The sequence below is a fragment of the Physella acuta genome, unplaced genomic scaffold, assembly GCF_028476545.2.
Source record: "Physella acuta isolate Inbredline_101_S28 unplaced genomic scaffold, ASM2847654v3 ptg002340l, whole genome shotgun sequence".
NCBI classification, from domain to species: Eukaryota; Metazoa; Mollusca; class Gastropoda; family Physidae; genus Physella; species Physella acuta.
This window is the reverse complement of record NW_026733834.1, coordinates 9382-26509: the sequence shown is the minus strand read 5'-3', so window position 1 is coordinate 26509 and position 17128 is coordinate 9382. Positions and strand designations below refer to the sequence as shown.

The 17128-nt window shown below is 34.0% G+C and overlaps 2 protein-coding genes across 2 annotated transcripts; one reads left to right on the top strand and one right to left on the bottom strand.

Moving 5' to 3' along the window:
• Positions 1-567: 567 nt before the first annotated feature.
• Positions 568-2886, bottom strand: LOC131932994 (ras-related protein Rab-20). The gene is made up of 5 exons (XM_059289869.1): positions 2753-2886; positions 1862-1955; positions 1587-1643; positions 1258-1370; positions 568-1101 (listed from the first exon to the last, which is right to left on the bottom strand). Exons 1-5 carry the CDS (start codon positions 2770-2772, stop codon positions 753-755), a joined length of 633 nt encoding a protein of 210 aa, XP_059145852.1. The 5' UTR covers positions 2773-2886; the 3' UTR covers positions 568-752.
• Positions 2887-5061: 2175 nt separating this feature from the next.
• LOC131932997 (ankyrin repeat domain-containing protein 50) lies at positions 5062-16787 on the top strand. Its single transcript, XM_059289870.1, has 10 exons — positions 5062-5298; positions 9129-9268; positions 9820-9915; positions 10071-10169; positions 10699-10797; positions 11112-11243; positions 11513-11614; positions 11986-12084; positions 12307-12471; positions 12860-16787. The coding sequence occupies exons 2-10, from the start codon at positions 9152-9154 to the stop codon at positions 13673-13675; spliced, it is 1725 nt and encodes a 574-aa protein (XP_059145853.1). The 5' UTR covers positions 5062-5298; positions 9129-9151; the 3' UTR covers positions 13676-16787.
• The last annotated feature ends 341 nt before the right edge of the window (positions 16788-17128 follow it).

Sequence of the window (17128 nt, the reverse complement as noted above, 5' to 3'; positions counted from 1 at the left end):
GTGAGGCAACTAAAATATATATTGACATATGGCTAAAATATCTACCATATTCCAATAACCTTATGTAGTAAGATAGTCTACAATGTCTTTTTAATATAGTGATTGTAATACATATGTATATGAAACAGAAATAAGATTATACCACCATTTATGAACAATGGATTTTACAAATCCTAACTAAAAACTGAGAATGGAACATTCAATTTATACCATGCGTTAGGGGAGGAAGTAATTTCTCCTTTCATTCATATGGCCTACAAATAGGGCTTTAACAAAGCAAAATGATATGGATTAGAAAATAATTACAAAGCCTATTTTATTACAGAACCATGCCCATCTCAAATCAAATTTGGAATTCGGTTTGTAGTTTTTGTTTTTATTTTTAACATGTTTAGAAAAATGTTTAAATGAAAATTTTAAAAGCTGTTTAAGTTTAAGTATTGTAAGGTAATTTTTTTGACATATTTTATAGAATTGTTGAAAAATATTCTTAATAAAAGAAGTGGAATAAAAGGATTTTTAAAATAGGAAACAATCAATTTCATTAAAGATTGTTTTATGGCTTATTGCATTATGAACTAATAATTTGTCAAAAAAAAAAATCATCCCAAAATTATTTTCAATTGTAGATAACATTAACCGCACTATAAAAAAGGTTCAATAAAACAACCCACACACTTATATTCAATTAAATGGAAAAATTTCTTGAACTTGCACACTGAAAACTGTACCAGTAATGTTTTTATTTGGTCTTAACAGCATTTTCTCTTATGCTCTCCTGAGCTCTCCATTAAGTCAATGATACCTTTACTATCAGATCCATTGTACCTCCTTTTTTGGTCAGCACTTAGGGGCAGGCAGTGCTGAAATATGTACTCAAAAACGTCTTTCACATTTTGATCATTGAGGCTGGAGGTTTCAAAATATGGATCGTGCGGCAGCTTTGAGAGGTCGATATTTTCATTAAGTTCCCTGGCCAGTTTTCTGCCTTCCTCGGGTGTGATGTCCCTCTCTTCAGGCTGGAGGAGGTCTAGCTTTGTGCCCACAACCACCTTGAGGCAGTCTTCATTGGCTGCTTCAAGTGTGGAGCCAAACCTTGCCCTAGGTGAAAATAGCTTTACCATTTAAATTTATAAATAAATTGTATGTATTGCTTATATTTAATTTTAAAATAATCTAAAACAATGTTCATAAATAACTGTTGAAAGAAATGTGAAGTCAAAGTTAAGAACACAAAGTTTAACACTATTATTTTACCATAATGATTCGAATGTTTTGGGTGAGTTGAGGTCAAAGGCTAATATAGCAGCACCAGCACTGCGACAGTAAAAGTGTGAAAGCCCTGAGTATCTTTCGTCACCCGCTGTGTCCTATAATAAATTTAATCAGCATATATACAAGAAACTACAAACATTAAATGATAAAATGGGGACAATAAATTTCACTAAAGATGGGGACATTAAATTTCATTAATGGAACAAAGCAAAAAAAATTATCAAGTCTGTTTTATAAAATAATTTCTAATATGTTAAAGGCTTCAACTGTTTTAATGAAAATATTTTTCGACAGCTAGAGTCCTCACTTACCCACACAGCCACATTGTATGGTCCCCACTGCTTTAAGAAGAATGCTGCACCTACTGTCTATTTAGTGCAAGATGAGAAAATTTTACAAAAAATTAACCTTTGAAAGCAGTAAATTTAATTTTACAAACTAACCCATTACATACAGAATGCCTTACAATATATGTAGAACTATTATAAAAAACTATATATATATATATATATATATATATATATAGATCTATATATATATATATATATAATATAAGAAGTACTACAAAAAATAAACAATAGCTTACTGGTTCCTGTGTTCGAAACTTCCCATCTATATAACGACAAATCAATGAAGTTTTACCCACTGCATAATCTCCTAGAATAATTACTTTTAAATCTCTGAAAAAAGTCATGCATACATATAATTATTATAATACTTATAAGATATTTAACACTGAAAGCCAAATATGTTTTCAACAAAGCCCAATTATCTAAAGTGCAGAGGGGGAATGTCATGTTACAGTATGTATTTCTATATTCTATAGTAAGTGATTGAAATATATTGACAGTCTTCAGTCTAAGTGATTTTGACAACTTGCAATGAACATTGATTGAGCATTGGTACAGCATAAATGATCTAGATCTCTAGATCTAGTTTACCTTAAAAATTATTAAAATTAATAGTATCACCAAATTATTTTACCAGTAAGATTGTTGTATACTAGATTCTCTAGATAAAAAGATACAGATATTGTAGTGTAGGTAATAGATTGTAGTATTATTATTAATAGTAACAACATGACATTCCCCCTCTGCACGTTGTTAGGTAATATTATTTATTTATTAATATTCTAAATGGATTGTGAACAAAAGTCTAACTACTACTAACTAGATAAGACAGACATATAGGTCATAGATAGATCTATTTAATTTTATTGTAATTGTAGGATTTGGAAATCTAGTCCAGATTTAGATCTAGATCAATATTAGCAGCATTTTATTTTTATTTAGGCCAAAACTTTATAATTTTAGAAGAAAAAAAATTAGGCCAAATCAAATGACAAATCACGTCCGTCCCATCTGATTTGGCACAAACAGATTTGGTTCTGTCATTTTGTGCCCGGTCCACATTGTTGATTCATTCTGAAATGCAATCTAGTCTAATTAATTTAAGTAAAGTTACGCCTTACACTTACGCTTTTCTTTTTCCTGACATTTTACAGTTTTCTTACAACTGTGGTAACCTAAAATATTAAGCGTTAAATATTAATAAATTCATGTCAAACTAAGATTACTAGTACTACACTATCCTACGAAGGGCCCTGCCCCCTTTAACTTCACTATGCGGAAATCCTTTTATTTGGCCTGTAAACAAAATATCGTGAATGCTTAATTGATTTTACCAACAAAAAAAAAACATTTTAAAAAATGTGAATTTTGAATACGAATCAACTAAAAATTGAGGATTGGTTTTTATTTTAACTTAAAAAATAATTTCAAACCAAAAACAAAAATGAAAATCTAAAACATATTAAGAATATTAGATCTAGATCTAGATATAAATAACCAAAGTGACATATTTTGTACAAATTGCATGTTATATATACGCGCGATAATTGCGTGGTGTAAAGCAATAAAAACGTCGGATAATTAATAGTTGAATACAATTATTTCAAATTGGCTTACTTAATTAGTTTCTGCAAACCTCAACTAAATGTAGACTAGCTCTAGATATATTCAGTAAAGCTTAACTTACAATAGATTATTATTATATAAGAATCGTCAACGTAAACTCGTTCTAAAATACAAAAATATGACCTTTCGTACCCAGAGTTTCTTCCAGGCATCTCTACCGAACGAAATGGAATTTATATATAAAATGTATACATTTAACAGTGTTCGCCCCCCCCCCACCAGAAAATTTCAAGTTCCCCCCCCCCCCCGGAGAAAAAAGTCTGGAAGAAACACTGCTTGTACCCATTTAACTTTAAGGCATAAACCGTTTAAACACGGCATTTTAATCGATTTCTATTACAGTCTTATTAAAACAGTTTCCTAAAACCCGAAATAAAGGCTAACATTCGATTTCTAACACTCCCCTCCTCCTCATCCCACACCGTCACAAAATTACGGACCCCCTACCAGTGTGATGCCACTTATGGACGACCCCTAAAGAAAATAAAGGCCTACTTTAACCCTACATTTCAAATTGTAAACGGAGCCAATCACGCTTTTAAAAACAATGTTTACTTCTTTCGACCCTCCCAATGGTTACAAGGCACCTTAACAAGGCCAGCCACCCCCTCCCCTTAAAATGACGCCACAGTCTAGTTGCCTCACGATTTAATTTGATTACAATGTGAACAGATTAAATAAAGTGGCCTACTTGAAAAAAAAAGTGTAGTTCAGCCTAGTCGTGTGGATCTTGTGCCAACGATGTCCAGTACACAATTTGTGGAATAAGTCTAATCAATAATGCAGACGGGAGGAGAGTTAGGCCTACAAACAATTGTGAATAGAGGTCAGAAGGCTGATCATTATAAAAATGTTTTAAAAAATTCTAATGCAAAATTCCTACAAGCGAAAGTTGGAGACAATAAAGCATGCATCATGCATCCGTATGTCATGTTGACAGAAGCCACGAGGATCCATATTTTATAGCGTCTCACGCTTGCTTTGAAGGTCTTTCTAGGGGGTGGGGTTGTCTTTCTATATAAGTTAAGCACTAGCGTAGCGAGGGGGGGGGGCGGGGGGGACATATGTCCCCGGGCGCCGACCTTAGGGAGCGCCAAAATGGTTTGGAAAAATGAATTGAAAGGTTGAGGGGGGGTGCAAATCGAAAGTATGAGGGGGGATGCAAATCGAAAAGTTTGTCCCCGGGCGCCGGGAAGGGTCGCTACGCCTCTGAAGTTAAGAACAGATCCTGGTGTACATTAAGACATGGGTGGGTCATTGATTTGTTTCCCGGGCAGATTGGACACAGCATGTTAAGCCCTGGGCACAGAGTTTCTTCCAGGCATTTCTTCGGGGAGGCGTAGCGACCCTTCCCGACGACCGGGAACAACATAGAGTTTCTTCTTTGCCCCCCCCCCCAAGAAAGTCTACCGCCCCTCCCCCCCCCCCCCCGAACGAAATGGAATTTTCATAGAAAATATCTGGCAAATATATACTTTTAACAGTTCCGCCCGCATCCCCCCCTCCGAAAATTTCAAGTGCCCCCCCCCCTTCCCCCGGAGAAAAAGTCTGGAGTGGAAGAAACACTGCGTACCAGTATCATAGTAGCAGTAGGCCGGTTTTAAAATAAAGCTCACCACATAATCTATAATACTCTTTTAGATATTGTAAACAGTGCGAATTCAGCAGTCTAGGAATAGGCCTACAAAAGAAAGAAAAAACAACATTCAGTAGGCCTACATTTTACATTTTAGGCCTAAGCTGATAGGCTATTATTGCATTATTTGGTCGATGTTTTGGAGAGTTTACTTCCGGTACTATTTATCATCAAAGAAAAATTTATGCAGGTTCCTCCTATCCACGAATTAGACATGAAATTAGCCTTGTAAATTTGGATATACTCTGTGTCCTCTAAAACTATTATTACAGTGAAATGATATTGGAATAGTTCTAGATCTACGTCTCAAAATATTTTTGGGTTGTTATAATACATAATAAGCTATTTTGTACTTTAGTAGGCCAACCTCATCAGCTGAGTGAGGGTCAAGAATCGCGATTAGAAAATCAGGTAGGCCTGCTAAATCTCTAAGTCTTAATTTCTTACATCTTGTGTGAGTCTCAGTCTTGACTTAGAATTTAGTTACTAGATCTAGATCTAGAATCTATAGTTACTAATAATGAGTAATGATTAGTCTTGCTTGATTCTGAGTCTTGTAACAGGAAAGTCTGAAAGAAAAAAAAATGTTAGGCCTACACTAAGTGTAAGTAAGAGTAAGACTAAGAAAGAAGAGAGACCAGTGATTAGTCATTTTTAGTGGGTTTTTTTTGTGTGAGTTGGATCTGACTCAAAAAAGAAATAAAAAATCACAGCATCAAATCATCCCTTAAATTTTAAATCATATCAGTATATCTAGTTCTAGATCAAAATCTGTATGCTTTATCCTACATATATCTACTTATTAACTTTTATAAGAACAGCATTTAATTTAAGACTGTTAGTAGTGTTAGGATGAAGCCAAATTGAACTTTGAACTTAGGTCATGTGTCAGGGCTTCGATTTAAAGTAAAGATGGCTGTTTAATATTTAAATTGCCAATAATATTAATTTTTGTCATTTGCAATGTTTAATGTGTTACAATCCATTATTAGCTTTCAGCAATAGCTTTAATGATATAACTGTTAGTTGTTTCTATTAAGTTCTAATTCTGTTATCAATTATCTAATTCGTGAATGCAAGCGATAAATAGATTTAAGCCTATAAAAACACATTAAATAATTGAGTTTTAATGCATTATTAGCTTTTGCCTATAGCTTTAATGATATAACTGTTTGTTGTTTCAATAAGGCAACATTGGAATAGGTTAAATTAGGATATTATTTAATTAAAACAAGATTTTACTTTATGATTACGAAGAGTATGCTTAATAATACAAAATATTTTCTCGAAATTGAAAGTTCCTAGCAAAGATGATAGCGCATACTCAGGTGGCGTGGATTCAGAACCTAAGTAGAACCTAGCGAGTCACTCAGGTGGTGTGGGTTCTGAACCTAAGCAGTCATTGTCAGTTTTATTTGTTTTTATGTTCCCATCCAAAAAGTGGACAGAGGGAAATCTCAATGCACGCTAATGGCTCTCAATCATTGACGTTTGGTTTAATAATTAATTTATTAATTATTCATATGAGGTTCATGCTAGAAAGAAAGTGCCTCTTAATAAATCATAATTATTATGACTCTGATTCAGATTTAGTGAATCATTAGTTTTGTTTCCCAATAAAAAAAAAATACAAATGTGGTGCGTTGAATTAATATCCACACCAACGCGACTCATACACAAGGGACGTGCTCTGCTAGTTAATATAATAATATAGGCTATAGTCAGGTACCCATCAGAGCTGGGAAAACGCACAGATGTCCCAAGGATTAGAGCCCATGATCGGAATTTGGGACTTTTGGGGTAGTAGTCAATTGCTTTACTTCAGTTAAGTGTCTAACCAGTAAGAGCACCAGAATGAACACAAATTTATCATGTATGATTATATTACTGTGGAGTCTACAATAAGTTTTTAAAATTGTGGTTGAGAAATCAACAGTTTTTTACTTTCTCGTATATACGAAGTATAGAGAAAGTATTGTAATCGTGCACAAAAATCACTTGAAATTTTAACAATTTTCACCGTATTACACCTCAGTCCTTCATCACATCCGAAGTATAGAGGACTTATTTTAATCGGGCAAAAATTATCAATCCAGATTTATCAAAATTAAGAGGTTTTATGCGTAATCCAGTCTGAAAAACTGGGCTTTGCAATTCTGTCTGTATGTCTGTGTGTCTGTGTGTGTGTCCGTGTGTAAACACGATTACTTGAGTACCGTTATAGCTAGGTTGATGAAATTTCATATATAAGTATTTTATCAAAATCGTAGATCCGTATCAACTTTTGAGCGATTTCCGATAACCGGAAGTGGTACTTTTCCTACTCTGAATTTTTCAAAAGCCTATAACTTGAGTACTATTTCAGATAGATAAATGAAATTTCACATGTAAGTAAAAGATCTAATTCTCTACCTTCTGTTAAATTTTGAGTAATTTCCGTTGACCGGAAGTAGTAATTTACGCTATTTCCGATTTCTCAAAAAACTAATGTAAATTTTTAAAGTACTAATAATATTGCGCGCTATTGTGCACTTTTTTATTTGGCGTTCACTAGTTCACTTGGCGTGCAATTATTTTGTCTACGAGATTTTATTCTATTTTTAAAACTTTAAGTATTTAAAATGGCTTAAAAATCATGTCAATAGCCCGAGTTCCCATCCCCTGTTGTTTTATATAAGAATATTCGAGAAAGTTTAGGGGAGATCACTCCCGGTTTATTTTAAAATTTATTTTTAGTAGCCAATTAAATTTTTTCCCCCATTAGGCCTATAAATTTGTGTAAGGCAAAATTTGCTGGCCACGTGTCTGAGTTTCTTGAAACTGATTTAGTTTAGTCTTAGTCCTCAAGTAAATATGGGGCTTAAATTTCGTCTTTTATTAAATTGCAATGGATACATTGGTTAAGAAATAATTGGTTATAATTTTTCTAGCATAGATACTAATTTTGGCTTATTTTTTTTAGTCTAAAGGATACCCTACGAAAGATTGATTCCAAAAACTAAGAAAATTGTGTATTCATTACTGTATCTAGGGCTAGGTACCATCTACCTGCCATGCACTGTATAGCAATATATATAGTTTTGAAGGTTAAAGTAATATTTATATACAAATATGTTTGTATGGCTAACATAAAGAACTACTTTGTAGTACTCTAGCATGCCCTTGTTGTTTGCTCAGTCGTCTAGGTTCATACACAGGTTAGAAAAATCTTTAGGTACAGTTAATTTGATTACATTTGTTATAAACCAAACCCTGAAGACCTAAACTTCAATCTCCTTATATTTTATATCAATTAAAACGCCCTTTATTTTGGCATTTTTAAAACTATATTTTTTTTGGTGTCTAGCTTGTATCATGTCATTGAGGTTTCATAAAAAATATTAATTAAAAAATGCTTGCATAACATTTTTGAAATAGTCGGTCTGGAACCATGCAAAAAGTTAAAAAAAAAAAAATTAATTAGAATGGGAATTTATTTTTACTTAAAATAGAAACGTTAGTCATGGTAAAATCCAAGCATAGCAAAAAGTACCAAATTTGTATATAGGGTACTGATAGGTGGTAAAAATAGTATGTGGATTCAACACATAACATATTTTAACTAGACTTTAGTAGATTTTATTAGAATTTTTTAGTAATGGCTAGTGCTAGCTAAACCCAAAATATACAACATTAATTTTTAGTACATTACAACTGTTTTTTTACATAAAGGAATAAATAGAAAACTAGGTTTGGATTCTACATTTCAAGTTTTTAACAAGCTGTGGCCTTGTTCACTAAAGTTAATCTTTTTTGGTTGTTAAATTAAACCTAGTGTATGAGACTAGTAATGATTGTGAGTCAACCAGTTTTTGGACAAGAACTCAGGGTTAAAATAATTGGCGTCCTGATCAAGTGGCCAGATGAAAAATCAATAGGTGTGGTGCCAGTTGGTCCCCAGCCTCTCACATCCAATCTATAGTTAGGTATTGATGTGGTTAGGGAATGGACCAGTGATCTGTTTTTTTTTAAATAAGTGTAGTTAAAAGATAGTAACTGGGTTTTTTAAGCAGTAGTGTCACTCTTTTTCTCCTTACATATTGCATGTAAATTATATTTTTTTCCAGTTTGTGTTCATTCTTTGTGAATTTATTTCTCACTTTGGACGTGTATTTGTATGTAAGTGTGTGTGTGTACAGATGCATGTTTATGCATGTGAGAAGATAGATTCTTGTTTTTTAACTACAAATCGTTTTCCCCAGATAACTTGAACTAACAGCTCACCATGGGACAAGCAGGGTCTAAGCAAGAAATGTTTTGGGAGGCTTGTGGGTTTGGACGAGCTCACTTGGTTCAAAAATTTATTGAGCATGGCATTGATGTCAACTGGGTGTCATCAATTGTAAGGATATGTTTTCAATCTTTCAACATTTGTTGTAGCAAGTTATTATCCTTACTCTCCAATTCTTACTCATCTGTTGACTTGATTGTATTTGCTATTTAATAAATAAAAAAGTAAATTTCCCCTTTCGGAATTGACGATCCATAGGGCAGATGAAGTAGAGTTCATGTTTCTTTACAGAGGAAGATAAGGTATGGTCAGCACTATGCCCACTCACTTTTACTTTCCCTAAAGTAAGTCAGGTACCCATCAGAGCTGAGTTGACTCAGGGGTGTCTTACAGACTAGACTTCAATATCTGAACTCTAGACTTTTGGGTTATCTCCATCCCACTTTTCTCGTAATACAATCATGGCTGTAAAATTGTCATAATTACTTAATTTAGCTTGATTAGCTGCATATAAACATTTAAATTCAATTAAATTGTAATCTTGGCCAATTAAAAAAAACTCAATAAACAAATGACATTCTAAGTGTTGAACTGGTAATTTACATCAAAAGGTTTTTTTCTCTGTAAGACTGGAGACAACAAATTTATAAATTTATTTTCAGCATGGCTGTAGCCCCATTCACGTTGCATCACAAGGCAAGGCGGATGTTGTACAGCTGTTGATAGAAGCTGGTTGTGACCTCACTGTTGTTGACTCGGTAAGTCAGCACTAATCCAGCTTTTCTTAACCTATATCTAGCTTGTATTTCTTTAAGGACTTCTTTTTTCTTTTTTATACAACTACTTCTCTTTCTCTTGGTACATCTTGTGTTGCTATATGAAGTGGGTTAAGTGACTTATTCTTGTTGAACAGAGAGGAAACACGGCAGTCCACCACGCAGCAATGCAGGGTCATGCCGACATTATCCAGATGTTGGCTGATGCTGGGGCAGATGTCAATGCCCAAGATAAAGTAAGTCCTGGTCTTGTATTATACATCGATTATATTTATGGCTGCAGCAACTCTTCGGTATCATCATTTTTTGGCTGCAACTGTAGATTTTTAACATTTTTATGCCTACAGCAAACAATTTATCATTTTATGACTGCAACAACTGTACTTTATCATCATCTTTTGGCTGCAGCTGTAGTGTTTTAGCATCATTTTATACCTGCAGCAACCAATTTATCATTTTATGACTGCAACAACTGTACTTTATCATCATCTTTTGGCTGCAGCTGTAGTGTTTTAGCATCATTTTATACCTGCAGCAACCAATTTATCATTTTATGACTGCAACAACTGTACTTTATCATCATCTTTTGGCTGCAGCTGTAGTGTTTTAGCATCATTTTATACCTGCAGTAATTGTGGTGTTCTATTTCCTTAAGGCTAATCATACAGCTTATAGTTAATTTGTCAAATATACTAGTACATCAAAATAGACATTTAAAAAATGTGTAAGATATTTTAACTAAGCAAATAACTTCCCCTTGCTTAGAATGGATGGACTCCCCTGCACTGTGCTGCCTACTATGCCCACTTGAAAGCTGTAGAAGTTTTGGTGAGGAACAAATGTGACATCAATATACTCAACAAGGTTTGTTTATTTTAATAGCTCATCACAAAGTGTGATATTATACTCAACAAGGTTTGTTTATTTTAATAGCTCATCACAAAGTGTGTTATCATTATACTCAATAAGGTTTGTTTATTTTAATAGCTCATCACAAAGTGTGATATCATTATACTCAACAAGGTTTGTTTATTTTAAGGTTTGTTTGCATGGGTAGCCTATTTCATCTACTGGAAACCACCTTACCTTAGAAGGGCCCAAGTTTAATCTCAGTAAAGTAGCCAAAGACATACTACTCTATCTATGTGGTTATACAGTGAAACCTCTTAACTCCGCAGGATGGCAGGTCGGCTCTGATTGAGACAGCCAGGTCTAAAAAATACACAGAGGAGAAAACCCTTGGAGAGATAGCCAGACATTTAATCAAGGCTGGATGTGATGTCAACCTCAAATGTGCTGATCTAGGGGAGGTAACCATTCAATTATTACATTTTATACAAATAATTAACAGTTACTCTAAATTTCTGTCTGCAATTAGTACATTTTCTAAAAAAAATGTTTATAAATAAGGAAGTATCTAAACATATCCAGTTAAACATGAATTTGGCCAAGCAAAAATGTAAAACCAGCAATGATATTCCTATCAATAAAACTATTTAAAAAATATTACCTGTTTTATCTTAGGCTGGAGTAGTGTTTTTGTTTGTTTTGATTATTGCTTCCTGTCACTGTTTCACAGGCTAACTTCACTGGATTGATGTTTGCTGCTTACCACAATCATGTAGATGTGGCAGCTGCTTTCATTGATGGGGGATGTGATCTGGATTGTGCCAGCTGTTATGTAAGTTGGTTGTGGATATGTCATAGATTATGCCAGTTATGTAAGTTGGTTGTGGATGTCATGGATTGTGCTTGTTGTTATGTAAGTTGGTAGTGGATATGTCATAGATTATGCCAGTTATGTAAGTTGGTAGTGGATGTCATGGATTGTGCTAGTTATTTAAGTTGATAGTGGATCTGACCTGGAGTAGGGGTTCCAGTTGTGTATGTTGGTATGACCTTTGGGCTACAAATCTTTTATGGGTGTGATCTAGACTCTTTATTTCCAGTTCATTTTTAGGCTCATAATCCTACACTATGTAGCTATTATTTTATAACCAGATTGTTTACTTTGTTACCTGGCTGATCCTGTTTTTATTATTGATTGTTTAGACCAAGTGGACAGCACTGCATTGGGCCGCTGACTGTGACAACTCAGAAATGGTTTACATATTACTTGAGGCTGGTGCTGACCCAACTAAAACTGGAATGGTCAGTATTTTTATCATACCTCTGGTAAAGACAGCAACCAGCGTTTAATGTGAATTTTTTTCATATATTAATAATGCAAGAAAAAATAGTTTGAAGGTTTGAACTGAATTAATGTTTTATATTAGATGTGGCAGTTTAATTTTTAAATATACTGTGTTGTTTAAAAAAATGATGATACTGATTTCATCCTGGTATTCTGTTAACGAGTTTTGCTCTAATCAGAGAGGTGAGCTGGCTTCTGACAGGTCAAAGGACACAGAGGTGAAGGAAGTTCTGGACAAAGCTGTGATCACCTTCAGGGAGGCAGAGGGCGGTGAGAACACCTCCCTGTCTTCTGCTCATTCATTCAATGCCCAGGCATCGCTAGACACTGCCAGGGCACTGGAGGTCAGTGATTCTCTCTTTCTCATTCCATCTTTTTATTTTTATTTGAATGAACTAATTTCATTAGCTAATTTAAGAAAATATTTTTTTTTTTTTAAATTCCATGTCCAGTATTTTCAAGTAAGATGTTTGAATAATATCCAAAGTAGTAATTTAAAAAAATATGCAGATATTCTTAAAAATAATTTTGTTTTCATTGTAGAGTTCATATATCACACAATTCCTTGCTCTTAAATCTCGACTAGAGGGTATCCCCAACTCTGGGGAATCTAAACCAGGCTAGACATAGTCCAACCTGTTCTGGGGTCAAAGAAACAGATCAATTGTATTAACGTGTTCTTGCTTGATTGTTAAAGATTTAGTACTTGATGCTTGATAATTTTCTCAACAGTGTCTGTCCACACATGCCAAGAATCGAGACATTCTTTCAGCCCCCATGCCCACAATGCCTGCATTGGGCATTGCATCTCGATCCGACCCCAAAGTTCGCTACACTCGCCGGAATGTGAATGAAGTAGCTATCAAGAACATCAACGCCAATTTTCCATGGAAGAGCTACTCCAAACAAGGGTCACCCAGTCCTGATAAAGACGGCTTAACTGGTAACGGGGAGGAAGGGGAACGGAGGAAAATGTTTCCCTCACAGGATGACAAGACCAATGCTTTCATGGACTCGTTAGCCCAGCGCATCAACTACATGACCAGTAAAATTGCTTCCATGTCAAATTATGATACCAAAACAGAGGCAGAACGATCCAACGGAAACCTCAACGGGCAAGTTTCTGGATCAGAAGGAGCAGTGAGTACATGTAAAAACGGGGTGGATAGTTCTGAGGATTCTGGGTTGTCAACCCGAGACAGCAGTCGTGTAGCTTCAGAGCTGGCGTCCCCCGAGGAAGGGACCACCAACACTCTGGCGCTGGATATAAACCACTCTACCTCCAGGAGTGAGGATGATAAAAGCCCCAAATCCACATCAGGAACCTCATCCAAACTATCAAGCCCATCCAAATTATCAAGCCCATCCAAATCTGATATGCTTGATGCTGAAGCCGACGCTTGCATTATTGAGGAAAGCCACCGTGGGTTCTCCATCTTGCGAGCCCTGCAGGAGAGGCATCGTCGCAGCATGTGTCTGGACGAGGCCTCTATAGCACAAGCCACCAAAGAATCCGCTCCTGGCTCCGAGGTGTTCTCCCAGGTGTAAGGTACCCAGTAGCTAGCTCTTCAGTCTTTCTAGTTACCCTTTTTTCTTTCTAACCCTCCGTACAAAGGTTGTAGACTCAGGAGTCTGGTGCTATAAGGTGCACTCAGTCTGTTTTGTGTTTGTACATGATTGTGAATTGTTTACTATAAAAACACTCAGCATTTTACTAGACACTTTTCCCTACTATTTCACTTTTCTTACTTGGGTAAGATTTCCTGTTTGTGAAAATATTTTTTTTTTTTAATATCAAAAGTAGATTTTTTTAAACAGTTGAAACAACCATTACCATTGGAACCATTCCCATAGCAGCATTGTCTTTTTCTATACTATGAAGTGGTAGGTTTGAATATATCTCTTGTTTAGTTTATATCTAGCACAATATTTGCTTTACTGAAGTATAACCATGTACAATAGCTCATATTTATTCAACTTTGTGTGGCCAATTCTTAACTTATTGGTGGTGGATTCTCAACTACATAATACTGTTTTTTTTCCCGTCACATCCTTTACTTTTCAACATCATTCAAGATGGCAATAAAGGATGCAATTAATGAATGCATTTAACTATCGCTAGCACATGTATTTTAAACCGCAGACACATTTTTTAACGGTAAATAATCGCTAGCTGAAGGCATGTACCTAAAGTTGATAAAAAACATTAAGTCAAATTGTGTTTATTTATAACAATGATTTTTGTACTTTAAAACAAAAGAAAAAAATGGTGCTATCAAATTTACAGTTTGATGTATCTTTGTTTGTATTCATGACTGTACTTTTCAAGTATTTTAACTACAATAACAAACTGTTGAAATCCTCTATCATTCCTATCTATTTGCGATGCAATGGAGTTGTCTAACCTGCCACTAACAAAAAATGCATAATGCATACAGCTGCTTATTGGAGTACAGAGGCACAACTTCTCAGAAAGCTACAAAGGAATTATGTAAGAGATAAGAAGCTATTACTGTATTCTAATGTTTCCTGCAGCTATGCATACATATCACATCTTTTACAATGAAGAAAAGCCCAGTTGCTGATGAAAATTTCTAACTTTTCTTAACATAGTTATATAATGTTTGCTTTCAGTTTTAAATTATTTTCTGTTTCATACGATCCAATAGGAATGTATATTATAAAAATATTTTTTTTTATCAAAATTTCTCTTTTTATAAAAAAAGAATGCTTGAAAGAATTATTTATGTAAATTTGTTGCACCTAACAATCCTGATTTTGTTTCGTTTAATTAATATTTCGATATACCTATGGATACTATGGATTTCAGAATTACATGAAGAGCAATGATATATATTCAAAATATAAATTAGCAACCACTAAAAAGCGAAAAAAATGTTTAGCTTTTAAACTTGGGATGAAGAAAAATATAAGAAGTTGCAATAATATCTCTCTGGGACCATGATGTTTACATTTATAACCGTTGTCAACAGTATCACTGCTCTTAGAGTCCTGTGTGTTAGAATAACCACTGTTCATAGATCCATAGTTGGTTCATGCTAGATCCTTAGTTAGAGGCTCTCTATGTATAAAGTTTTCAAATGTGCTTAAGAAAGTTTATGTATGTACATTTGTTGTAATCAAATCCTAGCTATCTCTTGTTATCAATATCACTTCACATCGTTAAGTGAGGTACATTTAGAGCTTCTTTGTAGCCTGATTTATTATAATTATAATACATCATCAGTTTTTAAACTTGAAAAATTATGGCTTTATCATTTACTTTTATACTTTTAAGTATTAAATACAAGACATGTTGAAAACTTGTTTTTCGGACCACAGGTCTTCAATGTCCATGTATTTAACTGTTGAGTTTTCTATTTTTTTTCTTGGATATGTATGGAATGCATCCAAAAATTAAATTTTCTTCATTTTTTTCAATTGTACTTTTGATGACAGCACTTTTGAGTTTAGTGTTACTTCAACTTGACCCAGATAGGCAGTTATTTCTGAGGTTGTGAATAGACAAATATCATTGTTTGGATTCTTTCAGTGTTTAACTGAAGTTATCAATGTCCCCCGTAGCTTTGTACCACACTCTATTGTTACATCCCCACAACACTTGTATTCATTTGTATGGACCTAAAAATCAACATACAATGGTTCCTTTATTGAAGGTAATATCAAATACAGTTTTTTTATAAACCTTAGGTATCATCAACATACAATATGTTTATTTATTCACCTTTTATTCAATATACATAAGTCATGTGCAAAAGTTCACATAATTATTTTTATAGGAATTTTAAACTGTTGTGTCTGCTAATCTAGTCCTGTCTTAAAATAATCCAGGTTGTTATTAATGTTAATTTTAGATTTGTTTCACTTTGGGCTGATTTTTCAAAAACTGTGTTGTAAATAGTCTCTCTCAGATATTTTCCTAGTCAATGCCAGATTGCAATTTTAAGTAATTTTTTTTTTATATTTTGCAATCCAATCGACCAAGAAGGTCAACAATCTGATGCCAAGTTTAGTTCAATTGTATTTAAAAAAATTCCTGATCATATACATAATCATAACATTATATGATATCAATTTTTGCTTAGGTAATGTTTTAGCATCAAGTCTGCTATGTTTTGAAAAAATTGAATAATAATGTAAATCTTTATAAACATAGGTGGCCATTGAGGCAAATGTTGTAGCCATTACTTGTCTGAATGACTGTAAGCCTTTATAAACATTGGTGGTCATTGAGGCAAATGTTGTAGCCATTACTAGTCTGAATGGCTGTAAGCCTTTATAAACATTGGTGGTCATTGAGGCAAATGTTGTAGCCATTACTAGTCTGAATGGCTGTAAGCCTTTATAAACATTGGTGGTCATTGAGGCAAAGGTTGTAGCCATTACTTGTCTGATTGGCCTGCAAAAGTTTTAAGCTAGAACACTGCCCACTGAGTATGTCTACTAGACCTCAGTCAGGCATCAATCAGAGCTGCTCCTGTTTGCAGTCTCTTGAGTCCTGTGATTAAAATCTAACCACAGTGTAGTTAATCTTTAATATTAAAAGATAAAAATTTCAACTTACAAAAAAGTAAGTTAAGATTATTATCAATTTTTCATATTATTCTCAATAAAGCCAAAATTGAATTGTTTTTTTTTTTAAATTATGAATTGACTGAGTTTTGTTACAGCGTTACAGCATAAACAATTTTCTTGTGATTTTTCAAAACTAAAGAAGGTGTTAAACATGTGACCTATTTTTACAAGAGATTTAAGTTTTACAATATTGTGATTTATGTATGTATATGTTACTGTTTGTATGACCTTGACCTTGTTGTAAATAACTTCTACAGTGTAAAATATTTTTTGTTATGCTGTAACTGGAGATAATGAACACAGCTGCTGAAATGAAACCTTTGGGTTTGGCATTTTTCTCAATTATTTGGTGCTTTAGTCACATCAATTGTTTGGCTTCAGTGAGTTATTCTATGCATTAGATGT

Coding starts and splice junctions, on each gene's coding strand:
- LOC131932994 (XM_059289869.1), bottom strand. CDS start 2,772: ATGTCAGGAAAAAGAAAAGC. Junction 1,371..1,586: donor CATACAATGTGGCTGTGTGG/GTAAGTGAGGAC, acceptor AATTTATTATAG/GACACAGCGGGTGACGAAAG. Junction 1,102..1,257: donor AAAACATTCGAATCATTATG/GTAAAATAATAG, acceptor ATTTTCACCTAG/GGCAAGGTTTGGCTCCACAC.
- LOC131932997 (XM_059289870.1), top strand. CDS start 9,152: ATGGGACAAGCAGGGTCTAAGCAAGAAATGTTTTGGGAGGCTTGTGGG. Junction 9,269..9,819: donor TCAACTGGGTGTCATCAATT/GTAAGGATATGT, acceptor ATTTATTTTCAG/CATGGCTGTAGCCCCATTCA. Junction 10,170..10,698: donor ATGTCAATGCCCAAGATAAA/GTAAGTCCTGGT, acceptor CCCCTTGCTTAG/AATGGATGGACTCCCCTGCA.